At 33.5% G+C, this 27,723-nt stretch overlaps 1 protein-coding gene across 1 annotated transcript in view; it reads right to left on the reverse strand.

The window, feature by feature from the left end:
• Positions 1-6,245: 6,245 nt before the first annotated feature.
• The window catches only part of ST8SIA4 (ST8 alpha-N-acetyl-neuraminide alpha-2,8-sialyltransferase 4), a 97,668-nt gene continuing 76,190 nt past the window's right edge, over positions 6,246-27,723 (reverse strand). The window contains 1 exon segment of the mRNA NM_001266232.1: positions 6,246-7,173. Coding sequence (NP_001253161.1) covers positions 6,891-7,173 — 283 coding nt within the window. The 3' untranslated portion in view covers positions 6,246-6,890.

Below are 27,723 nucleotides of genomic sequence, written 5' to 3' on the forward strand. Positions count from 1 at the left end.
AATGGAGATGAATAAAACATTTAAATTCAATCAAAATGTTTACATAGGAAGTTCATATTTAGACTTTAAAAGTAATGTAATAAATTCTGTGATACATAAAGTCAGATTTGAACATAAAGGTAATCCAGCTTGCATGAAAAAAAACATAACAAGAAGAGTCAGAAGCAAGAATTTGCAGTTTTTATCCAGCATTGTTCAGGGGAAAAACACTGACCTGGAAATCAAGATACTCTTATTATTGGAAATGATTGTCCTATTGGGGGCAGGAATCAGTAATTAGACCTTCCTAAAGTCTAAATTATGTATTATTTCTACATACTTACCTATATTTTTGATCTGTACTCATTAAATAGTCATCTATTTTGCAAACTGTTTCCCAAAGAACTTCTTGGCAGCTAAGGAACCGCAGCATCAAAAACGTGATGGTTAGGGAGGTGGACATTGAAGTTAGTGGTTTCAAGTCCTTGTTCTCTCATTTTTGAGCTATGTAATCTTGAGCACATCACATGACCTCTCCCTTAATCTTATCTACGAAATTATAATATTTGCAGAATCCATTTCATAGACTTGTTACTAGGATTAAATCAGTTAATACATATTAAATATTAAAAACTATGTTTGGCCCAGAGTAAGGACAATTTAAGTCTTGATAACATATGAAGGGGGAGATTCAAATGGCTGATACACTTTTTGGATTACTATGAGTGCATATTCAATCTATTTTACACTAACATTATAGGCCTTGGTGAATTGGATTGATTTGATTCAGTAATCCATAGCTAATAAGCTTGTTCAAAAACTTAGAGGAATGTACATTTTAATAAAGTATATGGAAAGCCCGTACATATCCAAATGTTCATCTTGACACCTGTGTTTTACATTGTAGCATGTAATATAAGGAAAGGTGTGAATACGGTAATCTATATTTATATCATAAATTGTGTAGAACATTATAGATACTTAATTCTAAGGCAAATAAAAATGTATGCTCAGTTTTTAATTCTGGGAAGAGGTTTGTAAAAATAGTGTATTTTGGAATTTCTTAAAATAAGTATTAAATATGCAAAAATTTGATACATTTTAATATTCTTGGTTAGGAAAATTTAAATCATTTTCTTTATTTGGAGACTTCTCGGTTTGTAATATACTACCATCTCTTATTAATTTCTGAGAGTATTGTGGAATTATATGAGAACACATCATTCCTTTGCAGAGCATGTTGAACAGCAATGTTTCTCAGAATACATTTTGAAAAGGCCTGGGCTGTAATATAAAATAATAAGTGTAAAGAGAGGGATTATAGCAAATCATCCACCATTTCAGGCAAAACCATACCTAAACCTATTTTTAAATCATAAGCATTTAAAAATAATATTTGAGAGTAGGAATAAATTATTTGTAAATACTGCCTTTTAGAAAATTGCTTCAGGCATCAAAACTCATACTACAATCCTGAAAGCTCTTCCATAACATCAAAAATGGAGTTCCACATGATGAGGTCTGATTATACCCCCCAAAGTAGCTAAGAATAACCCATTGTATATGAATCTTTGAAAAAGAAGGTAATAACACAAATATAAATAACATCTATATGTATTAATTATTGTCAGTGCTTCATTACTGGTCTCCAGTAAATGTTTCAAAATTGCAGAATGCTACAGTGGCTTCTTAAAATTTCTCTTAAATGTTTCTGTGGAAATCAATACAGAGTCTGAAAACAGACTTGCAAGTTATAGAAAGCCATGGAAGAAGATTTAAGCATGTAGTTTTTCGGAATCATCTCCTGGAAGGCAAATTGCAAACAATATTAAGTGGATCAAATAGCAGTCGAAATACTAAATCAAAAATCTGTCATAGAATGTACAGTGTGTACGAACCCATTGTAGCTAAAATAACTCACTAACATTAGTCAGTGGGAGTGTGAATTGGATATAAATGACTGTCACTTGTGAAATACTTTATTCCCTCAACCACAAACAGAATGTACTACACAAAATATTGTTAAGGATTTCCTAATAGTCAGGGAGTTTTTGACATTGCTCATATTCCCATGTATACACTTACAAATAAATGGTTTGCCTAATTGCCAACCACTAGGGCTAAGGGGAGTGGAAAATCAAAGCACTAACCAAAGCTTGTTAAAAATGATCACTTAACATTAACGTACAAAGTATAACCAAGGGCTTGGATATATGAGATAAGAAAAGCAGTGAAAAAAAGGGATTTAATTTATTTTACAATTTTACAAATGATAAAACAATAACACCCGGTTGCTATACACAAACAATAAGAAAACAGTGTTGAACAGAATGAACTTGACAGAATAAACCTCATCTTTCAATTCCACAAATTCTATAAGAAATACTCAGTAGCAATTATTGTGTGCAGCAATGCTATCTCTGTAAACTCTTTATTTTCCTGCTATTTACATTTGAAACACTTGTGCTTTTGCCTACACAAAGAAACGGTTTTTATTAAAAGGTGCTACTTAAATGAAAAACACAAGGCCTAGAGCCACAGTCTGAAAACTGTAATTCGAATACATTGCTAGCTTGAAGGCTTTACTTTTCTTCTTTATTATTATTTTTAAGATTTGGACATACTAGACTCTTACTGTAACTCTACATATGAACGACATAGAATTCAGTTATAAAGTAGATACCTCTTAAAGCAGGTTAGTAACTGAAGTCTCAAAAGAACTTCTTTATTCTAAAGTGGCCTTACTTATCTCCAGGGTAGTTCACAGTGCAGACCCTGAAGATGTTAGCATAACACAAATCTAGTGTGTACATATTACAGACTCAGTGTGTATAAACACATATACACATATATAACATTGTATATATGCATCACACATGTCTATTTGTACTATATAGTTATATCTATAGCACATATATAATAAAATATCTATTTCTAGGTGGGTTTTATTTGGATTTTCTTTCATCAAATACAAATAATAACCCTCACTCAATTTTTAAAACGTTGGGATATTGATAATGTTTGATGGGAAAACTTTCCAACTTGTAGAGATAACAACTAACTATACACAACTCTTCCCATACCCCTTCCACAATTACATATACTCCCTACAAAAACCACATGAAAACAATTCTTTTATGAACCAAGTATCACGTTATATGCATTATGTCTAACTGACTCAATCAGAAATAAATTAATTTGTTCATCCTTTTTCTGTATAGTAGCTGAATAACTAATTGGTATGTACACTACCCCTAGCATTACTTAAATAAATTGCTTTTGTAAGCATATATGTTAGAAATTCCCATTAGTAATTGATATACAATTCATATGATATACAATACATGAAGACATTTGAATGCCCAGCACCTTCTTTCAGATAGAAAAACTTCCGCAGTAGTTTCATCAGTCCTGTGGGCTGAATCATCAGATTTGCCCAGAAAATCTATTACTTGCTCACTTTTTATTTCAGCAACTTAACATTAATTACAGCACAGGCTGAGTAATAATGATGAAAATGTTTCCATGGTCTATTCATGTCAACAGCACAATAACAACCATGTTCTGTAAAGGACAGGAGTATTTCACAATCAGCTGCCTGAGCATTGCCAGGTACAGGGTTAAATAGTAAAAAATAAATTAAAATATTAAAATTGTGAATATATGATATTTTCAAAGTAAAAAAAACTCCACTTATTTCAAGTATGCTTTTATAATTTGATTTTGTTATGATCCTTTATGCTCTGCTATTGGTTAAATCTCAACTCATTTTCTTATTCTTGCCATTAGCCTTCATTGATCTTGCTCTGTTCCTATAAAAAGGCCACAGTAGATAGTGAAAGCGGGAGGGCAGATGGAAAGGTATACAACAAGGAATGAAATGGGCTTGTACGGTTTGTCTTCTTTGAACCCTAAATACTTTTAACTGAATTCATTCTTGACTATTGAAAGTTCCCTGAGATGAACAAAAGTAGTCTCAGTTGATACTGAAGCCCTTTTTTTCATGCTGAACATTTTTGGAAGTGGGCAATGTATTTAGGGAACACAAAGGATACAGTAGTAACAAAGCAATGTGAAAAAGCTAAAAAGGCACTACTCAATGCATCTATGAGATAAACATCAATGCACAGAACAATTAATGGCTGAGATATGTGTGCTGTGGCCTTTACATTGTTTAAATATATTTATTGAAAATATACTAAAAATGATCCGGCTGCAGTGGCTCACACCTGTAATCCCAGCACTTTGGGAGGCTGAGGTGGGTGGATCACTTGCAGTCAGGAGTTCAAGACCAGCCTGGCCAACATGTTGAAACTTCGTCTCTACTATACAAAATTAGCCAAGTGTGGTTATGGGCGCCTGTAATCCCAGCTACTCACGAGGCTGAGGCACAAGAATCACTTGAACCTGGGAGGTGGATGCTGCAGTGAGCTGAGATGGCATCACTGCACTCTAGCCTGTGTGACAGAGTGAGACTCCATTTCCAAAAAAAAAAAAAAAGAAAGAAAGAAAAAAAAAAAGGAAGAAAATATGCTAAAAATGGCAAGGTACATTGCTGCTGCTTTTTAAAGACATACTTTAAGTGCCCAGATGGATTTTACCTATAAGATATTTGCTTGTGACTTCTAGATTTCTGTTGGATTTAAATTAAAGGCTACTTGAACAGCTTATCATTTGCAAGTAGTCCAAATTTAGATTTTATAAATCACTTTCAATTTGTTAAGTAAACCAGACTTTTCAACTTTACATTCAAAACATGTATCTATTCTCTTACAATTTCCAATAGATAAGAGGTTTAATTATAAAAGTACATTAATGTTCCATTCATTTTTAGCTATCAGCCTCCTATACGCATTAGATTTCACTTACTTAGAGACACATACATTCTCAAAAGATGTAACATTCTATATCCCAAGGTTTTACTATATTTTTAAAAGATGGCATCTCATTAAAAATATTGAGAACTGTACTACTGTGAATATCCTTTTCCACGGTAACACACACACACACACACTTCATGCTTTTTATTCATTTCTCAGATTGTTTTCCCTAAGAAACAAAACATATATATTCCCCGTACATTTCTTCTTTCCTCAAATTGCCTCCCCAAGAAATAAGAAATCAAAGTAGAAGTGAGAATGCAGTGCTTCTGCTTTCTAAAGAAACACTCCACTATCGTATGTTACCAGAAAACTGGCCTACCGGTCAATTCTGTCATACATTAAAAATTTTTAAATTACTTTATTAATAATTTCATGTGTCTCTTGAAGAACACATGTGATATTGTGACTAAATTTAACTACAGAAAATATTGGTCAATTAAATTCATTTTAAATGCAAAATATTGACACAATTTCATTGTTAAACCTCTTGAAATTAATCATCTCTGTTTTGAAAACAATACTCTATTAATAATGTTATTTCTGCACTAAGAAATTTAACAGTAATATATGAAGCATTTCCATATTTCTATTTGAATAACAAGGGGAATATCAAAGAACTGGACGTCACATTTCAGCTATATCAATCTAATATTTATTCTAAAGGGCAAAATGCTTCCACAAAATTATTATGTAATGCAAAAGGTGTGAAAAACATTTCAAATGAAAATAAAGCATGAGTTTGGAAATTTAAAAATATTTAGAGACAACTTTCACATTAATAGCAAAATAATATATTCATGTTAATAATATATTATTTTCATGAAAGAAAAATGGTTTGCTGTGTAGAAACGCAAGCTTAATCTTTGGTACCAAAGATCTTTTTTTCTTTTTTTCATTTTTTTAAAATTCTGCCTATTTTACCATCTCTGATGACATGGAACATCTTTCCTTTAGAATGGCCTAATATTACATAGTGGTTCACTTTAGCTGGTACCTTCTACACCACTGGAAAATAATATGCAGGTTTAGAGTTGTGCAAAATAAAACTTTTTAGAAAGTCGGCCAGGTGCAGTGGCTCACGCCTGTAATCCCAGCACTTTGGAAAGCCGAGGTGGGCAGATGATGAGGTCAGGCGATCTAGAGACAATCCTGGCTAACATAGTGAAACCCCATCTCTACTAAAAATACAAAAAATTAGCCGGGCGTGGTGGCAGGCGCCTGTAGTCCCAGCTACTCAGGAGGCCGAGGCCGGAGAAAGGCATGAACTTGGGAGGGGGAGCTTGCAGTGAGCTGAGATCACACCACTGCACTCCAGTCTGGGCGACAGAGGGAGACTCCATCTCAAAAAAAATAAAATAAAATAAAATAAAATCTTTGTGTGATAGCTTTTAAAAAGTATAAGAACTTTAAAAATAATTAAAGTTTCTTTCCTCATTCATATGTATCTCAGAAAGGATTTCTAAGCACCCTAATACCCAAAACAAAAGAGATCCCAGAAGACAAACAAAAACATAAATTAAAACATAAAATTCATGATCAGACTCAGAGTCCTGACTGAAGGCATTTACTTGAGTTGTTTAATCTTATGGATTTCATTGCTCAAACTGCTTCCATCTTGGTTTCTGCTGACAAGGATGGTTTAATTTCCCAAGGTCAGAGTTAAGTTCCTGGGGTTCCTCTTCTGATGTGCTTGGCGTTGCTGTGGGCAGCCTGACAGTGATAAACATATTTGCTTTGTTAACTAATGATGAGTGCACTGTTGGATCTTGTAAACACTACTGATTATACATTCAAACTGTATTCTTAGTGGAAGTGGCACTTACTAGGACCCTTGAAGTCAAAATATTTAATTTTTAGAGCACTTTGCAGGTATTTCGTCAGCTGGTAGTCGATTTCTCATGAACGTCCTTTATTCACCTTTCAGTTAATTGGTGGATGCTGAAACCCAGCCGTGTTTTGGATCCTATTTTCAAATCTCCGGAAGCATCTTCAGAAAAGAAGTGCATATTGTTTGTTTCAAAATGTGCTTTATTGCTTTACACACTTTCCTGTTGTCAGTTTTAGAGCTCCTCTATTATGTAGCACATTTAATGTTTTGAATTCCAATGGCATTCTGTGAGGGCTTGCATTGGAAAAGTACCTATATTTTAAGTCATCATAATAATGATATTTGACCGCTTTTCCATTTAAATCCTTAGGGAATGGCCAGAATCCATACAGGTGAATTTCATCACAGAATCTTGTGGCAAGTGTATACATGAGGAGACCTGTGCTGGGTCTTTTGATAGGAACTTTGTTAGTCAGCCAGTAACTGGAAAAACAAAAAACAAAATCAAGAAGAGAAGAATTTAGAGAAACAGAGCATATCCTATAGCAAGCATACAATGCAGAAAACTTAAAAAGTATCTTTATGAATAATATTTTAAAGAATTACTGAAGAAATATTTCTAAGCATTTAGAAAATTTGATGCTTTTATTTTATTTTTTCTTTAATGTTTATTCTCTTTCTCATTCTTGAGGTCATATAAATACGCAGGGGACCTGGAATGTAGGTGAATATTACTCTAGAACCTCACCTTTGAAATGAATCAATAGCAAACATTTATATAATATGCAGAGTAAAATCTTCTCAAAAGGGACTAAATATGACTGCAGAAGTCATGGTAACTGGGTAAAGATTAAATAATCTTCCTAGAAAAAAATAGTTTGAAACTATGCCTATAGATTTTCAAAATGTATGATATTGCAATTAAAATTCCAAAGAAATAAATGCTTTATCTATGTTATATCAACTGATTTATTCAGCTCTAATTTTCCAAGTCACAAGGTACTAAAGCAAATTAGAAGCCTTAGTTCCACTCATAAATAAAAAAGTTGTAGAATAATTGATAGTTTTCCACATACACAATTCAACATTTTGTTAAATAGATAAAATATATTTCAATGCTGATAAGTACTTTACAGGCAATAAAGCACTTCAAAATGTTTAAATCCATAATTGCTGTCAAACATTCATGTGAAAAGCACACAAACTCACATCTCTGGAAGAAAGGAGATTTCCAATATTTCTTGGCATATTCATTTCCTTAAGGGCAATGATGTTTTTTGAAAACAGCTGAGTGTGGATTTTTCTCTTACTTTCAAAGTTGTCCAATTATAAACACAAAAACTTAATAAGTTTAAAAATTATTTTGTTTTTGCTATTGTCTTCTATTTGGAGAGATATGTACTCTGCCATCCATATGTAAGGGAAATATGTTAGATCCCATTTGTTGCTGTATTTAATAAACTTGCTTTAGATTTCACATATTATTTTCTTTTTCTCTAAAACTTTTATAAAGCTTTCCAGGGGAGATAAAATATATCTAGATTACTGAGTATGAAAAAATCTTAAAGTGAGATGTTACTTCATTTCCTTAAATAAATTTATACTTTCAAACCTCACTGGAAACATCCAAAACAGGGAAAATATACCTCACCATAATAATTCTATATTTTGTCTTTCATTTTCTCGCTTCTCTGCATCAGGAATGGCCTTACACATATTCTATTTTTCTCATTTACTGAAGGCCGTGGGCCAAATATTTTGCGCTGTATGAAATGTGTTATGAACCATTTATTATCACAATTGTTTTGAGAACGTCTGTAATCAGTAAAGAAGATTTTATAAGAAATTTTCAGAGAAGAACATCTAGGAATTTTCTCATAACTCAGAGTAACTTAATGAGCAAAACCATAACTTATACACTATTAACATAATGAAGAAACCATAGAGCGTGATTCTATGCAAGGAGCATAGTCAAACTTCTTTGAAGACTTTGAAGAAACTATGATATGGCCTGAAGCTCACTGGGCTCTGAGAAAACAAGTGTTTTTTAACATGAAATAATGATTATAGGAAAGTATTGCGAATGTGATCTTATGTGAAAGCATTGTGAACGTGTATGGTTACAGAGGTTAGGTGATGCAGTTTGTTAGTTAAAAAAAATCTATCTATTTATAAATTTTTAAAGTAAGCCAAGCAAATTCACATTCAGTCAAAAAGAAAAGAGTATTACCATTAGGCAAAGTCAATGATTAGGAATAATTTGACAGTATGAGGTTCATGGTGAATTATTTCTTTTTTTTTTTTTTTTTGAGACGGAGTCTTGCGCTGTCACCCAGGCTGGAGTGCAGTGGCCGGATCTCAGCTCACTGCAAGCTCCGCCTCCCGGGTTCACGCCATTCTCCTGCCTCAGCCTCCCGAGTAGCTGGGACTACAGGCGCCCGCCACCTCACCTGGCTAATTTTTTGTATTTTTTAGTAGAGACGGGGTTTCACCGTGTTAACCAGCATGGTCTCGATCTCCTGACCTCGTGATCCGCCCGTCTCGGCCTCCCAAAGTGCTGGGATTACAGGCTTGAGCCACCGCGCCCGGCCGAATTATTTCTAAAGTGAGAAAAATGCTGCTATATTACTTGTATGAAACTCCAAACTTCTTACTACCAATGAATGCTTTCCATTTCCTAATTCTGGAGAGATTTCCTCAAGGTTCATGTAACTATGGTTGCTCATTGACAAATACCAAAGCAATTTCTACATGCAATACAAATAAGTAACTACAATGTTAGAAATGCTGAAGGCAAAATTATTTTCTTTAAAATGGTGTCAGAGATGAGCAATCACTCAACCTTTTTCGATTCAGCGCATCTTATGAGATACCACAAATAGAATATCACTGAAGTGTCTTGAAAATGAAACTGGGATTGCGAAGCATCTTATTTGAAAGTAATGGGTAGAGTGGCTTTAAAACCTTTCTGTGGTCTTGTTCTAGATAAATTAATCTATGCAGTTAAAATACTGAATTAATTTAGCTTTAATTCAGCTAACAGAAAAATAAACTTTGCGATATTTCATTTGCAACACTTTGAATAATTTCAAAGAAAAATATGCCATCAATATTTCAGGACATTTTTGAAGAAACAACATAAAATAAATGCCACTTATCCTATTGATTTCTAAAAAGTGTCACAGGAAAATACACCTTAATAAATGACATCAATATGTAACAGATAAGTTGAAAAATACCTTAAGTCAGGCAATAAGTAATAACTTTCTAAAAATTTAAAAACACAGAACTGATCAAACAGTCAATAAGACTATATTTTGTGTTTATTATCAACCTAATGTTGTTTGAAATTATATAGGCCAATCTAAATTATAGTAATTCAGTATTAAACCAGTAACAAATTCCACATGTGAAAAGAACAAAAATAGATATTCTTTTAAATTCTGTTAGCATATTTGGTTAGATAATAATTATCAGCATTAAAAGCTAGAGCCCAGACTACATTTTTGAAATCCATACCTGAATGTATACACCTATATACAATTTGATATTTGAAAACTGCAAATTCTTATGGAGTCTATCAAAAGAGATAGAATATTAACTTGTGTTTCATCCTCATTAGGAAAAACAATAAATTGAAAATAATGCATTATAAAATAATGGAATAGTCACACTGTTTCAGTATAGCATGTTCTAATTTTTATCCTAAATATACATGTTATAGTTTAAAATTTAGCAAAATTTTAAATTCAACCAATAATTTAGTTTGCATACATGTATTTCTTTCTATGTAAATTGATTTTTTTGTGTGTTACCAAATCAATGTAAACTCCTTGTAGAAAATTTGAAGAAAAAAAAATCTGAGTAAGAAAAATATTACCTATAATCCATACACATAAAGATAATTACTGCTATAATATGTGACATTCTTTTGCTTCTCTGGTTGATTTGGATCTTAATATATGTTACATTCATACATAGACATATACAAGTTAGTTTTCATCAGAGAGGCTTTGTTTTATTTTTAATATTATTAATTTCCTTTCATTCTTCCTTTCTTCCTTCTTTCCTTCCTTCCCTCCTTTCTTCTTTCTTTCCTTCCCTTTTGTTTTATGATTATACTTTCTTCTGTTGTATGAAACATTCACTCTGGACTTTATGTGTAAATAGAACATTTATTACTTTTTAATAAATTTGGTAGCCTCTATAGATCTCACTACTCTCTCACATACAAAACAGAGCATGAAAGCTCTGTTTTGGCTAAGTGAGGTGTCTTATATACTCTTGCTCCAACATGGTTGTTCCATTTCTTACATCAAAGAAACTCAAAATTTGTAATGTCTCTACCGACCAAATCAGTGTGCTATAGAAGGCTATATTTATAGTCAGTAGCTGCAGCTTTGAATCTGTGATATGTTTATAAGTACTTGAGAAAGCTGTTTCCCTTCCTTGGAGCCCAGTTAACAATATTTAACATAAAAGGTTGTGATGCTGTAAAAGAGGAAGTAAAAGTAAAAGAATATAAAGCTTGACATATAATAAGTAATACTACTTGGCTCTCAGCATATCCCAAAACAATCATTCTTCAGTCCCACTCACAAATCCCACTTCTCTCTTGGAAACTTCCGTGACTACTTATTGGCTGGACAATTGTGGTCACGTTGTTTAACCTCAATGGACATATTTCCTTAATTGTGAAACAAACATTTAATTTATGGCTTTGGGGTTTCCTCTATAAAATTCGATTGTAGTTTCAAATCTTCTCTCTCCATGAAATTGTGTGAAACACTCTTATTCCTTGTCTCCTTTCTCCTCACAATTTTGTTCCCTCTCCTTCCTTCAGGTTGTAGTACATTGCAGAGAAAAGAAGGTACCTAATAAATGCTTACTGATTTTAAATCCAGTAATATTTTAGATTGTATCTCATAATAATAGCAGATAATAATCACCTGATGAGTCAAAATACCTGATTATTTCAAGCAACCACAGTTCTAGAACAACAATGTTATAATTAACAACATTGATACTAAGGAGAGCTCACATTCAATATATTGACAAACAAGGAAAATTAGTTTGTGTTTATATTTAAATAAAGAAGTCTAAATTTTTAGAAGTATAACATTGGTGCAAAAGTAATTGTGGTTTTTGCTATTGAAAGTAATGGCAAAAACTGCAATTAATTTTATACCAACCTAATAATGATAGTTTTTTTCCTCTTAAAATATTAGTCTTCTTCAAAAAATCAAATGTGATAATTTCTAGAAGAATTTGAATATCAAGGATGGAATTTCACTGTGCCAACAGTTGTAATTTAATGTTATATTATAAACAAAGTTTCCATTAATGAGCCCAGAAATTCTTCTATCTGGAATGTGAGATGAAGTGTATAACAAAATATACCTTTATATTCTTAATTCAGGAGCTCCTCTATTTCTCCTCTCATATTTATCTTCCAATAACTGAGATTTGTGCTTGATTCCACTGGAAGACTATGTCACGGGTTAAAAAAATGGTTTTTGGTTCTTCTAGTCTGCGGTAACTTGAAATATTATAAAATAATTGGCTTTTTTTTTGATTTTTTTTTTGAGACAGAGTCTCGCTCTGTCACCCAGGCTGCAGTGCAATGGCGCGATCTTGGCTCACTGCAATCTCCGCCTCCTGGGTTCAAATGATTCTCCTGCCTTAGTATCCCAAGTAGCTGGGATATCAGACACCCACTACCACACCCAACTAATTTTTTTTTTTTTTTTTTTTTTGTATTTTTAGTAGAGACTGGGTTTCATCATGTTGGCCAGGCTGGTCTCAAATTCCTGATCTCATGATCCGCCTGCCTCAGCATCCCAAAGTGCTGGGATTACAGGCATGAGCCACCGTGCCCCGCCAAATAATTGGCTTTCTATTAGTAATCTTTGCAGAACATATCTGCACATTCTGAACTCTAGAGTCACGCCAGAAAGCTAACAGAGACCATTTATGATGATATTATTTTTCCCATCAAAAATCATGTATGGAACAATAAATAAATGTATGTTTTTTTGAGATTCCATCATTTACATTTGTCAATATTTCCATTCATTCTTATGAGGAGTATATGTGTGTCAACCATATAACATGGAACTTAAAGCAGTCATCCCTGGACATATTGAAATGGAATATCTGCTGTTTTCTTCCCTACTGTTAAAATAGTCCTTTCATTGTATTCTAATCTGCAGTATATTATATAAAGCACAAGCAAGTTAATTTTGTTTTGAAATTATTTTGGCACAGTTCATGATACCTTTTAAGATTATGAAATGGCTTGTGCTGTCAGATAAAGCAGGGTTGGTAGTAAATTCTTTAAATAAAAGTAGAACTTCCAGCACTGAACTTGCTGAAAATAATTCACTCTGCCATGAAGTAATCCTTATAGTTTGCCAGACAGACAATAAGTGATAGATCTTAGATCTTGTTCTAATGTGTGTAAATAAAGGGACAGACAGACATATTTAACATGATTTGGCAAGCTAAGTGTAAACCTAGGGGTAAAAAGATAAGCAATTATTAAGAGGTAGCAATAAGAATAATTTATTGAGAGTATATAATGGGCCAGAAACAGTGTAAAGAGCTCTATATATGGTCCTTTTTCATTTAATCCTCGCCAAAAACCTATGAGTAGATGTTATGTCATATATGAGGACACTGAGGTTTGGTGGTGATGGGAAAGAAAGGCTAAATAATCAGTTAAAAGTCACAGAAATTGTAGGTGACAGGACCAAGATTTAAGCTCACATATACCTGGCTATAACTATTTTAATTTTAACTTTTAAAAATTGTTTTCTTTAGCTACTTAAGAGCATTCAGCTTGGAATAGCAAGTTCTTAGGATCATTACCAACAGGGAGTTAATTGGTGGAAAAAGTAAACAATGATCTGTATGGTGTTATGGTGATTAACAGGCCAGTATCAATAGTGATTTTTTTCTATGTATGAAGCTTTTTGGAAATTTTTTTTTCAAAGGTAAATAAAAGAGGACTAGTATAAAGGACCCACTTTTCCCATGTACACTCTCAAAAGTGCTTGAAGTCAGAAGACAATTTTGTACTTTCACGATATATTTTACTTAACCACATTGCAAATGACAAAGGCAATGACATTGTACCAAATGGTAAGAATTTCCTTGCAGAGTTTTATGATGCTTCTGAAGGTATTTTGAAGTCTCATTAAAATGAAAGCAGAAGTCTGTAGCTTTAAGAGGTCAATTGCTAATTTTTTTTCTACGTGCCCTTTGTATTCAGAGCTCTGCGTCAAATAGCTGAGAAAGAGAAAGTAGAAAATATTTTCTACAGAAGCTCTTCATAGTATACATACAGAGAATACTTTATCACACTTTATAAGCTTAATTCATCAGAGGCATAAACGACTCATGGCATGAGGAAAGGAATGGGGATACTACTTTATGCTCAATGATCACTAAATTCTATTCAGTACCAATGTATGTTATCTGACATCTATCAGAGAAACAAGGCTTTGCCCTTAGCTCTGAATTTCACCCCTCTTCTTTTTATCTGTCTATGCACATTGTCACATCAAGTATGGATACAATGTTAAGAAATTCTAGATCTACCTATATTATGTTAGTTCAGTCAACTGTCTCATATTTAGTGAATACACAACTCCCATTATTGTGATATTAGTAATTTTACTCCATATAGTTTCAAACCACTTTCACATGATCCTCATAAAATATTACAATATACGCAATAGAATATATTATCATCCCTACTTCATAGAGGATGCAGTTGTGGCTCAATAAGTAAAATAGCTTATCCAGTTTTGTTCAGCCAACAAGCTGTACATTGGTATGTTGGTGAATGTTTAAAGCAGACATTGGGTGTCGGGAGACAGTTCAATGATATATATAGCATTTGTCAGTTTCTGTGGTGTAAATATTACCATCATGGCTGATTTCAAGCTACCAACCTGACATCAGTGAACACTAAATTGGGAAGAGATGGCGCAATGAGATCTTACAAGCCAGTACAAGCAAGCTCCAGCATGCTGCAGACTGCAGAAGAGAGAGAAAATATTCCTTCTGACCTGCAGCTTCATGAGTTTTAACCAACAAAATTCAATTTAAAAAATTACTTAGAAACATTTCCAGGTATTAGTTGTTTATTCCATTTGTGAAGAGAGAAAATAGAGTAAACCATTTATTAAGAGAGAAAGTGGAGTAAGGAAGCTATCTTTGTAAAGATAGCATCATTACCTATTAATATAAATGTTTACCATTATCTAATAAAAATAGAAACAGAAGAGATAAATGATGTTTTTATTTTAAACTCATATTCAACACAATACTGGAAACACAGTTGGTACTTAATGCATGCTTATTTAATTTATTCTTGCTGGCATTTTAGAGAATTGTAGTGTTAATAAAACAGCATTCTCATGACTTGCTAATCCCTGAGTTACAATATGCAATAGTTTGAAAGTATTGGAAAAACTGAAGCCCGGCTTTGATGTACCTTTATTAATGATGTGATCTTGAGCAAACCATTTAAACATATTCGGACTCAGTTTACTCACCAACAAAATGAGGATCTTAATATGGTTTCACTGTATCTAAAACTTTCACTTCTATATGATCAAAAGCAGTATGAAATTCACAATAAGGAACAAGAGAGCTCATTCAACTATAGCAGTAGTCTATCCTTTACATCTTGCTGGCAGATACTAACTACCCCTACTTTATCTGACATAACATGCAGCATTTCTCTTCAACCGCATCATGGAGCTCTTTGATTAGATCATCCCTACTGAAAAACTTACAATATAATTTCCACTTGCCTGTAATACTCGTAATTAAGGGTCATATAATCTTTTCTCCTAACAAATTCATAATTAATGTTTATTTCAAATTTATTTATTCATTTTAATTAACATATAAAATTGTATTCATTTTATAAAACATGATGTTTTGATAATGTTTGATTATGTGAAAGTTATAAAATGACCCATTACAATTTAAAAGCTAAAGCTAATGTAAGAGAATTAAGTCACAGGAAAATGGAATCTTGCTGAAAATTGAGAAAAATTAAACAAAAATAACCATAGAGAATACTCTAGACTTTATTTACCATGTCAGATTATTGAATGGAATTAAAATATATGTCTCCCAAACTACATATATGATTCAACTAATCATATGTGGGCTAGATTTTGGTGAAGAAGAATTTTAAAAATAAACATCATATAATAGATGGATTATAACTGCATTAGTAAAATATATTTGGGGAGCTGTCAAAGATAATGCTTAAAATCTTGAGCTGGCAAATTGGAGGTAGAGTAAAATACGAAACAGATGTCAAACCACAGATGTTAATGGCCTTTTTTAAAATCCATTACTATTTCAATGACCTTCACTTTTAATCCTTCTGAGAAAAAACTGAAACTCATAACCTAAACTTCCAGAATGAAGAAGTGGTGACGTACAAAAAGTGAAATACTAGAAAAATAGAAAAGGGATGGTCTTCTGAAGCATGATGAAGGAGTTAAATTAGGTTAACATTTAAGTGCTCTTATGAGATCAGGTTACTGTTTGAAAATCAAAAACCATGGAAACTGTACATTTTTCTTACTAAGACTGAAAGGAAACAGTGCAATAATTAATCACAGGGCATAGAATCCTACAAGAAAAAAAATAGCATTAAAATACAAGGAGTGGTAGTTGTGTAGGTAATCCTAAAGCTCAGTAAAAACGGGTTAGATAGGGAAGACGATAATGATCTAGGTGTTTATCCATGCACATTTTTTCTTTACATTGACATGGAGTCCAAGGAGGTACTTAGAGAATATACTTCCATATTCCCCAGCTTATATGAGGTTAATTTCCCAATAAAAGTTAATTTTACTATGACAACAAAATATAAACAACTCTTCTAATGATCTGATGATCTTATTTTAGCTTGATTTGGACTGTTTACAAATGGATATGCTCAGTTTACATCAATAAGTCAGGTTACATTAACCTCTCAGTTGTGCTAAAATCAATTTCAAGAAAAGTAAGGACCAACAAATGTGATCTATATTCCATTGAATAATGTAACATTCTTGCTATCAATGTACACTAACTAAACATCAGTCAAAGATCAGAGTTCTCAAATCCCAGCAAATGAATAGAATTAAGATAGCCATAAGCAAATTCAAAGTGGTTCCTAAAAACATTCTCAGCAAGCATCAAACTAATAGCATTTGGGAAGGTTAGTCAAATATAAATCTTTATTCTCTATTTTTATTCCTGCCATAAAGGGCAGATACTGTAGGAACTGCCCATTTAGACAATTGCCTTGTCCCTGGCATGAACTGAACATTCAAATAAGGACTTTCCATGAGCATATAAGAAAGGGAACTTCCCAGCTGAGGAAAACCTCCATGAAGGAATAATGCTAAGACAATGTCAAGGTGGCAGGCTTTGGGTTTTGAATTCTATTACAAAGCCACTGTTTTAATTCTGCTCCACAAAATTAAAGAAAAACTTTCAACTTTTAGCCCTGAAACTTTAAAGGGCTATAAGATGCTATGAAATATGTTTCATTAGTCAAATATCAATAAATACCTGGATTGTTTTTCCCCTCCACATGTTAATCCCTATTTGGTGAAATGTCAATCTATTCAAACCATTGTTAATTTTCCTCCCTTTATGTTAAAATAAAGTCAATGGTGATACCTTCAACACATTTTAGGCAGAATCACTTAGTTTAAAAACTGCATTTATAAAATGATTGCCGAAATCAAGAATGTTAATATAGAGAAAGTTTCTAACATAATGTTAATGTTCCTATTGAACAACTTCGGTACAGTGAAAAATCTTAGGACTTAGATTGCAGTCAGCCCTCACAGTGTAAGCTCTAAGCCTTGGCTAGTCCTTGTCACGTCTGTGTTTCAGATTCCTGATCTCTAAATTTGGGCAAGAACCTCTTCCCTTTAGGAATGCTGAAAGAATTGAATGATACCATACAAATAATAGTTCACTGTAAATTACGTATCAATATGTAAATGAAATGTAATATATTATGTCGAAGCAATCACATTAACAAAGTCAGGTCACATTACCTATGTACAAGTGTTAGAACCAGAGCAACTCCATCTTGAATAGGAGCTCGGTGAAATAAGACTGAGACCTACTGGGCTACATTCCTAGACAATTAGGCATTCTAAGTCACAGGATGAGACAGAAAATCAACACAAGACACAGATCATAAAAACCTTGCTGATGAAACAGTTTGCAGTAAAGAAACCAGGTAAAACCCACCAAAACCTGTAATCCCAGCACTTTGGGAGGCCGAGGCGGGCGTATCACGAGGTCAGGAGATCGAGATCATCCTGGCTAACACGTGAAACCCCGTCTCTATTAAAAATACAAAACATTAGCTGGGCGTGGCGGCGGGTGCCTGTAGTCACAGCTACTGGGGAGGCTGAGGCGGGAGAATGGCGTGAACCCGGGAGGAGGAGCTTGTAATGAGCCGAGATGGCGCCACTGCACTCCAGCCTGGGGCGACAGAGCGAGACTCCGTCTCAAAAAAAAAAAAAAAAAAAAAAAAAAAAAAAGACACCAAAACCGGGATGGTGATGAAAGTGACCTCTGGTCATACTCACTGCTACACTCCCACAAGGGCCATGGCAGTTTACAAAAGCCATGACAATGTCAGGAAGTTACCCTATATGGTCTAAAAAGGGAAGATATGAATAATCCACCCCTTATTTAGCATATAATCAAGAAATAAAAATAAAAAAGGGCAACCAGCTCTGTCTATGAAGTAGCCATTCTTATATTGCTTTACTTTCTTAATAAACTTGCTTTCACTTTACTGATTTGCCATGGATTCTTTCTTATGTGAGAGCCAAGAATCCTCTCTTGGGGTCTAGATGGGATCCCCTTTCCAGTAATACATGCTTATATAACACTCAACTAACAAATGTAAGTTCAGTTTCATTTAACTCTTATTTTTGTTTAAATAATTTAACGAATTGGTGCCTGAATTATACAACCAGGACTTGAAAATTATCCGGTAAAACAAAGCAAAACAAATGAAGAAACAAAAAACTCCAATAGTTACTTTTTTTGGACTTGATAAATTTTAGAAAGCAGTGAAAAATGATCATGTGGTATCTATCTAGAATGTGGACTATGCAATTCAACTCAATATAGCAATCATGAAATTCATTTAAATTTAGAGGCACTGCCTAAGACAAACATTTATTCCATACAATTTGTTTTCTTTCTGTTACACTGGTATAATAGAAATTCAAGAATGAGAGTCACAAAGTTTTTTTACCGACACTTTGAATAAGAATATAAGTTGATAGAGATAATTAACTGAGACTTTATAACAATAAACTTAAAGAGAGTTAAATATAACTTTCTTTACAATGAAAATGTGATTGAAATGGCTTTTTGTTGTTGTTATTGTTCAAGAGGAATATTTCCATAATAAAGCCTCTCAAATCACTTGTTTGATTGATGATTGGTTCTACTTGGGCAAAAAATCTGAAGAAAGGCAATCTGTGGGAGTTGGTTTGTGAAGAAGTGTACAGTGTCCTTGACCGTCTGTTTCTCTTTTAGTACATTCACATAATATTGTTTTGTATGATGACTCAAATTTCATGTATAAACTGCTAGAATGCATGTAATACATATAGAGTGCAGAAGGCAAGAGAAGAATCTAGGGTATATACAGGTTCATAAAGAATGTATAGAGTACTAGAGTATAAACTGCATTAAAATATTGGGGAAAGATTAAGTTTAAAATATTACAAAACCTCACATTGAATCTCTAGTGGGGTTACTTAACTAAAAGAAAACTGAGATATCTCAGTTGCTATCTTAATTCATTCTTTGGAAGAAGGCTACAAATCCATAAAATTTATGGGAACTCTTTAAAGGATATCCAGAGGATCCTACCTTTTGAACAGACATGAAAAAAAAAAAAAAAAAAAGTCTTTTTATTTTTGGTCTAACAATTGTGTATCAAAGCAAACTCAGGAACTAAGGAACTCTGTTATATATCTAAGAAATTTTAAATAACAGCATCTAAAAAGGAAAAAAAAAAAGAGCAGGGGGTAAGGTAAGTCATCCCATTCAGTTCCTTAACCAAATAAGAAAATACACCTAATGAGTTCCTCCAACGGCTGCCTACACAAAAGACTTAGTAAATAAGATCTTTAGGCCAGGCGCAGTGGCTCATGCCTGCAATCACATCACTTTGGAAGGTTGAAGTGGGAGGGTCCTGGAGGCCAAAGGTGTGAGACCAGCCTGGGCAACATAGAAAGACCCTCTCTTTACAAAAAAAAAAACATAGCCAGCAGTAGTGGCATACACCTGAAGTCTTAGTTATTAGAGAGGCAGAGGTAGGAGGATAACTTGGGCCCAGGAAATTGAGGTTACAGTGAGTTATTATCAGGCCACTGCACTCCAGCCTGGGTGACAGTGTGAGACTCTGTCTCTAAGTAATAAAAATAAGAGATTTTATCAGATTATTAGAACCAGTGATTATTCACTGTCAGAGAAACATATAGATTCCTAGAGTGGGATATAAGTAGAAGTATAATAAATACAGTTGTTTTGATTGGGTTCAAATCATATTATTTAATTTATTTTGCAATTCCAAATATTACTAAAGACAGACATGAGATTTCATGTTTATTTATTTATTTATTTATTTTGGAGGCAAGGGTTAAAGAAACTTTGAGGATGGTCTATGATTCTACTGAATTATATTTTATATATTAACATTAAGCTTTCTAGATCAGTGATGTTGAAATTAAGTAATGAGCACAGAAATAAGAAGTGAATTAGTGTCTGTCTTGGATAGTTCACATTTTTGTCATCAAATTCTGTCTGTAACATATGAAGTTTTCAAATTTGCAAATATTCAATAATTCAGATTTATTCCAGACAAACTGCCAATCAGATTGTTCTCACAGACTTTAAAGAAAGCGAAGGATACTCAGTATGGTTGCTCTTTCTACTGCAAGAATTATCAGGTCAGAAACAGGCTCTGAAAGCGCAGGACCATGACTGAACTCTGGACATTAAGTGGCATTTTAGGTCTCGCCACTGGCTAATGTAAGGAAAATATATATTATTTATGAATAGGATATCAATGCACAAATAAAAGTACCTTTTCTAGCCATATAATTAAGGTCTGTCTTAGGTAGATATTTTTGTCATTATTTACCTAACCTGTAGCTTGTAGAGAGATTATTCACCTAATTTGTAGCCTGTAGAGAGCTTAACCTAACACTGAATTGCCAGTAATGCTTTATTTGACTTGCTTATATTAGGGTCAAAAAATATAATTATAATTTATATAATTACATAAAATAAAATTCAGCAGAGCAAACACATCCTTGTCAAGGGCATAGCTCATTTCTTTCTCTTTTAACATTTCACCAGCACTTACTGTATTTCCAGAATTCCAGTTCTTTTGAAGAATATTCTTACTGGATAGAAACACAGGCAACCTGATGAACTTTTGGTTGGTTTGGAACAACTTAATTTTTTTTTTTTTTTATGATGTGGTTCTATAGAATAAAGAAATTGTAACTATGTAGTAATGCTAAGTAATGATCTTCCAGTTTTTCTTGCCACACACCCTGGCCAGTTCCCCTATTCGCTGTTTCTTGTCTATATTTAAGAGCTGACTACATATGCCAATGTGGGAAAACATTGCTCCTTTTCAAACAGAAGTTCTACTTAAGTTTCAATTTCCACTTGATTCATCAAAACAAAGCTGGTTCAGAAAGGGGAAAAATTACAAATTGCTTACATCTGTTCGATGTAAAACATTATTCATAATCTGCCAGTGATGATGGCTAAGCCATCTGGGGAATATGATAGGTACTTGGGGCCAAAAAAATAAAAAAAAATCACAGTGCAGTGAAGAAGTGACAAGAGTGAAGGTCTGAAGTTTATCCTGCAGTCCAGTTATGGCTTTCGGGTATTTTGGGATATGCAAGTTCTAAATTTATATGTAAACAAACTAGAAACTCTTATATACTTAACATTTTCACATAACAAGTTTGAATATACTTGTTAAATTAATGAATTATTAAAATCAAGAGTTTCTGAAAAAAACAAGTGAAACAAATTGTTACAGGGTATCATTAGGTAATATATCATTTAATTATAATAAATAAAGTAAATATCCATATGAGTGTCCTATTCAGAATAGTTATATAACATGTATAGTTAGATGTTGTATATTATATTTATACAAACAATTATATATAATACATTAATACATCAAATCATATCTGTAAACATATATAATAAATATGTAAATATATATTCAGTCTGCTATTCAGATACATATATATATGTACACACACACACACACACACATCCCATAGGAAGAAAATTTCCTCTCCAAGTTTTTATTACCACCTATTTGGGCACACCTGTGGGGTGATATACGTTAGTTCCTTATTAGAAAAATACTTACAAAGTAACAAATTATATTTACTGGGCTTCTCCTAACACTAATGGTACAAGTTAGAAATTTTGAAGTAATATTATAAATGTGTTGCTAGCACTATACATTTGACAGAATGTTGAAGAGAATAAGTTCAATATCAATAAATAAATATAAAATAACTTAAATCTACGTTGTAAAAACATCTCTTTTTCAGATGAGTCATTGAAGTAGCTTGGATAATCTATAACAATTTTGTCTTCATTGAGGAAAAAGAACAACAACTGGATATCTTAACTCTGTATGGCTTACAAATGTTCCCTGCCCCTCTCAGATGTAAACTAAGAGAATTATGGCTTCAGAAAAGGCTCGGCAATCAGAGATGAGAAGAGGTACTGGGGTCACTTGCAAAAATCTGCATATTTACTATGGACCATCCTGCTGATAAAACTCACATTCAAATATGACTAGAGCTGCTGTGCATTTGTATTCATTCCACCATGGAAACAGTTTGAATGCTTTTCTCTGGAGACTTATGTATCTCAGTGACAGCTGCATTGCCACAATATGCTGAAGTGGCTCATCTTGACAGGTCATATCCTGGATTTCACATTCTGAATGGCAGCTGGGATGGCAGAGTGTTTTCTCACAGTGGGTGGGCCCTGTATTTAATCAGGCCCTCCCTGACTTCAGAGACAAGCAGCACGTGTGGCCACAGGCAACTCAAAGAAATCCAGGATTTACCTTTGTCACTCTAGTTCCTCCCTAAAGAGCATTGACATTCACAGCAACAATCTGCAGCTCTACAAGAAGAGGGCAAAGTGCATTTTAAGATCACAGATTTCCTATGTTTTCTTGTAGGACTTTGCCCTGGTGCCATATGCAACATCAGTACTGTACACTGTTGATAAAACACTGGTTAAGTAATTCAAATTTCAAACTGAAATCTATCTCTGTATCCATTTATCTATGCATATACAGAATGTATGTAGTGAAGCAAAAATAAAACACTCTAATTTACAGTTCTGGGACATCTCACTAATCAGAGCAAACCTGTGATTGCAACTACAAAACATGAGTCCACTACCATTCACTGGAAAAGTAAATTACCTGTCCTGGGAGAGCCTGGGGTTCTGGGGGAGTTTTCACTTCTTGGGTTCATTACACACTGGGGCTCACATAAACCAACCACCGTGTAAAACCCTAATGAGCTGATGAGCAATAAATTGATACGGGCTGAAATGAGGAACATTTCTGTCAGCCTTTCAGAGTTCCTCTTTTGTGCCAGTCAAGAGCTTTTCCAAAACGTTCACTCACAGCAGCCTGAGAAAGCAACTTTCCGGTATTCCTTAGGGTCAGTGTGCTTTTTGCAGGCTCCAAGCTCCGCTTTTCCTTCTCTGAGACCTCAAAAAGCAATACCTCTTTGAAAATCCCTGAAAGTGGCTCATTATGGATCAAAAGCTTTTCCGTTAGATGGAAACATAGGTTGGACTTGAGATTTCTAATCACGTCTTTGCTAAAAGTCTCCTCTCAGGCCAAAAGTTGATTTTGCCCTAGATTCCTCACTCGTGGGACCCCATAGACATCTCTAGGGCTACTTCCCTTGCCTAAACCTGCACTTTACCTCTAGAAAATTTAGGTAGAAAGGTCTTAGAATTCCAGAAGAGGATCAGAGGATTGTGTGGGATGTGGAAGATCGTTAGTCTTGAACAAGCATTGGTTCAAGTCAAAAGAGGTAAACTACTATTCCTTAATTAAGCAAGGGAAGAGTTCCGTTTTCTTCAATGGCCCACATTCCTGGGAAATTTTCTTAGCAGGTCTGAGACTGAGAAGAATTTTCATTAGCTTAATTATTACAGCCAGGAAAAGAACAAAACCTTGTCAAATGACTCACTATGAAATAACTATGAATTCTGACGCAGGCAATTACCTATAAACTATGAATATTCTGCACATAGGAGCATCCGTGTGTATTCACGCTTGCTCTCACCTCACTGGCATGCTCTGCTCTCTTGGGTTAATTGCCAAGAGAATCCCAGTGAACAGTACCCCGTGAGCCCCTACAGAACTGTGTGAGCCATGAAGTCTTCCCCAGCACACTCTCTCCCTTCAAAATAATTATCTATTGGTTTGATCATTAAGATTCTTTGTCTTTTGGTCTCTCATGGGTTAGAAATTTAAACTCAACCCTTTTTCAAATACAAGCACCTATATATTCTTTGATCTGTTTTTTCCCTTCACTCCTCCCAACTATTACCTAAATGCTTTGATAAATCTTTTCATTTACTTGAACTTTTTTCCTTTGTCTGAATTCTGTTTTAGAGTAATAAAGTAAAGGTTGAAAAAATAGGATATTGACAGTGATATATCTATAATGGGGAAAGGAAAGCCATAAGTTAAAGAGAAAGTAGACATAATAAATTGCTTGTTGTGTATAATCTCTGAAATCCTCGAACATGTTCAGATCCTTTAGAATTATTACAACATTTCTACCCAGCAACATATTCTTCTGTAAGGAAAAACGATCTTTCCAAAGCACAATTAAACAACATAAAGAGATAAGAAGTCTTTATTTATTATTTATGTCTCATTTTTAAGAGTATGGTCATGTTATTTTTGCAATCTTTGGTCACAAATGTGCCACACTGAAGATAAAATACTTATGTGGCTCACTCTAAGACTTTAGGAATCGCTTATAAAACTGTTGAAGACCTGTTACAAGGGACAAGTAAGTGAAAGGGAATACTTACAAGACATTCTGTGCAATAATTATAGGTGCAGACTCTGGAACCAGACTGATGAGTTTCAAAGCCCAGTGCTACCACTTACTATGTGAGCTTGTATAAGTTATTTGACTTCATTGTGCTTTATTTCATAGTCAATAAAATGGGAATAATATTTACCTTATAGAGCTGTTATGGAGACCAAATAAAGTAAAATTTGTAAAGTGCTTTAAGTAATGCCTAGCACATAATTAGTACTGTAGTATTTATTGTTGAATAAAACAGTCAATAGTTTCCTATTTGGATTTCAAATTTTTAAAGCCCAATCCATGTCTAAGTTAGAAACTGCCATATGCAACAAATATCCGTATACATCAAATATTTTATTCTTCTGAATTCAAAATACCTCTATAAACCCTTGACAGACTTATTTTATGTCTTATAATATTTCTGGGTGGTAATATATTGTAATAACTTTATGAGTTCAGGCAAGCAGTCAAGGACACATCATCAAGAATGATATGGCAACTGATTATTGCATAACTTAAAGATATTCTTTCGAATGGTTGCATTATATTTGTCTATGTGTGTGCATGTATGTGTATGCATAAATGTACAGATACACAAGAAACGTGTGCAAGTACAACTCAACTTAATTTTTAAAGGATACAAGCAAATAATTTCTATAGGAGATTCAGTAATCATATCTATTTATGTAACTATACTTGCATATGACTTCAGATATAAATATTATGTTTTATTATGTTTACTTAGAATTGGTAAAGCACAGTATAACCAATGCATTCTTAAAATTAGACCTATAGCTTCTCAAAATAAATCCTATTACACCTACGTATAGGACTTATAATAAATGTCCAGTGACAACTCTCTTCAAAAGTATTAACTGAAATTGAAATAACTGGTTTGCAAGAGGTAATTAGTTACATTATATAATTATATTTATCTACCTAAATTAACTTTTGGAATTATTTCTTTTTTCATTATTGGTTCTGTTCTCCATTGACCACTTAATTTTGAGGAACTACTGTTCTCCAGGTACTTGACTCGTGAACAAGCCCAGACAAGAAAAAATATAGTCCTTACCCTGGGATGACTGACAGTCTTTATCCCATAACTAAGGCCCAGGGTCTCGTTTACCGGACCACAAAAGGACTGTATAAAATGCCTTGCAGGTGCCACAGCAAGACAATCTCCAAAATGTAACTATAAAAAATTCTAAAATTATACCTTGAGACATAAAACATTTATCAATTCTAAAACTTCCCGTCTGGATTCTTAACAAGATCTTTTAAAATTCTTTTGGAGGCACAGTTCTTTTCATCTTAAAAAAAGACTTATAAAACCTACTTCTGATGATTCAATGATAAAATAAATGTTCAATAAATGGAATTATTATGATGACCACTGTTTTTCTTTCATGCAGAGACACAACTCTTCTTCAGAGTACTTTCTCATCTCCATCCTGTTTCATGATATTAATTTTTCTTTCATTCTCCACTGTCTCTGCTCCACTGAAATATTGTCCATCAGGTGCAATGCATAGAGCTAAAATGCCCCTATATGAGTTGGTCTGATTATTTCTGAGGGTCAGGGGGCTCAAAACAAAAATATTTATTTTTTAAATTTTCCTTATCTAACTCTTGAACTAACTTTTCCACAGTTGGTTTGGGTTATGGGGAGAGGGGCTGGAAAGGTGACACAGGAATTGAGAAATGATGGGAATCTACATATTGTATGCAAGTCAAAAATACTTGAGTATACTCCCAGAATCTAGAACTATAACTTTATTTAAAATATTGGTTCTAGGAAATATTTAGAAGGAAGGAACTTACCTATGAATTCTAAAGAGAATCTAGTTTAGTTTAAATGCTATTTTTAATCTTTCTCTACATAGATACTAAATATCAGTAACAAAAAGTTCGTATTTGGATGGATTAAGTGTGCTCCGCTCATTGACACTTAAAGCAGGAGCTTTGATACAAATCAGTTCACGCTTTAGATTTTATTTAATTATTTATATTTATTTTAGTTAAATTCATATGGGTTAGTTTTTCTTTTGGAGGTTCTATTGGGGCACCACAGTGCTTGCAATTATAACTAAGATGTGATACTGTATATCTGGGACATATGCCTGAGGGAAGCCTTCTCAATTTCTAAAAAAAAAATTGAAGATATTTTTGTATCACAGATGTTTTTTTATTGAAGATATTTCAGTATCACAGATGTTTCATTTTCAAACATGCTTTGGACCACAGAAACTGCAATGATAAGAAGAGAAATTTGCTATGCCCATAAATGAAATGAAGGAGATTGTTCTTATTTTCAAAGTATGACTCTCCCTTTTTCAGTTAATGTAGGTTACTGCACTAAAATGTATTGCAGCATTCTAAAAACATAATCTTAATACAACCCTAGCTAACTTCCACATATATCTCTTTCTTTATCTTCTTGTTTTCATTAGTCTGCCTTAGATCATCATTAGTTTGCACAAAGTGTAACAAATTAACCTCTAAAATGTTCTTATAGGCTCCTGTTACATCATTCGAGACCATCTAGAAACTTACACCAACCCAACTCTTCAGGACATTCTCTCATTGTTCTTACTCGGCTCTAACTTGTCTATTCTATTGCTTTTGCTCCTCTTCCCCTCTATGTGTCAAGTTTCATCTACCTTACTACTCTACCACCTTCCATTGAGAAAATCCAATCCACTCTTACAGGCCCTAAATGCCTCCTTTTAATGAAGTATCTCATGATTGACCCCGAGAAAAGTAATTCTTCCCTTTACAGCATGTTGTTGTGTTCATTCATTCATTCATTCTGTCTTTAGTCAGGTAA

This window comes from Macaca mulatta, chromosome 6 (assembly GCF_049350105.2).
Source record: "Macaca mulatta isolate MMU2019108-1 chromosome 6, T2T-MMU8v2.0, whole genome shotgun sequence".
In the NCBI taxonomy this organism is placed as follows: domain Eukaryota; kingdom Metazoa; phylum Chordata; class Mammalia; order Primates; family Cercopithecidae; genus Macaca; species Macaca mulatta.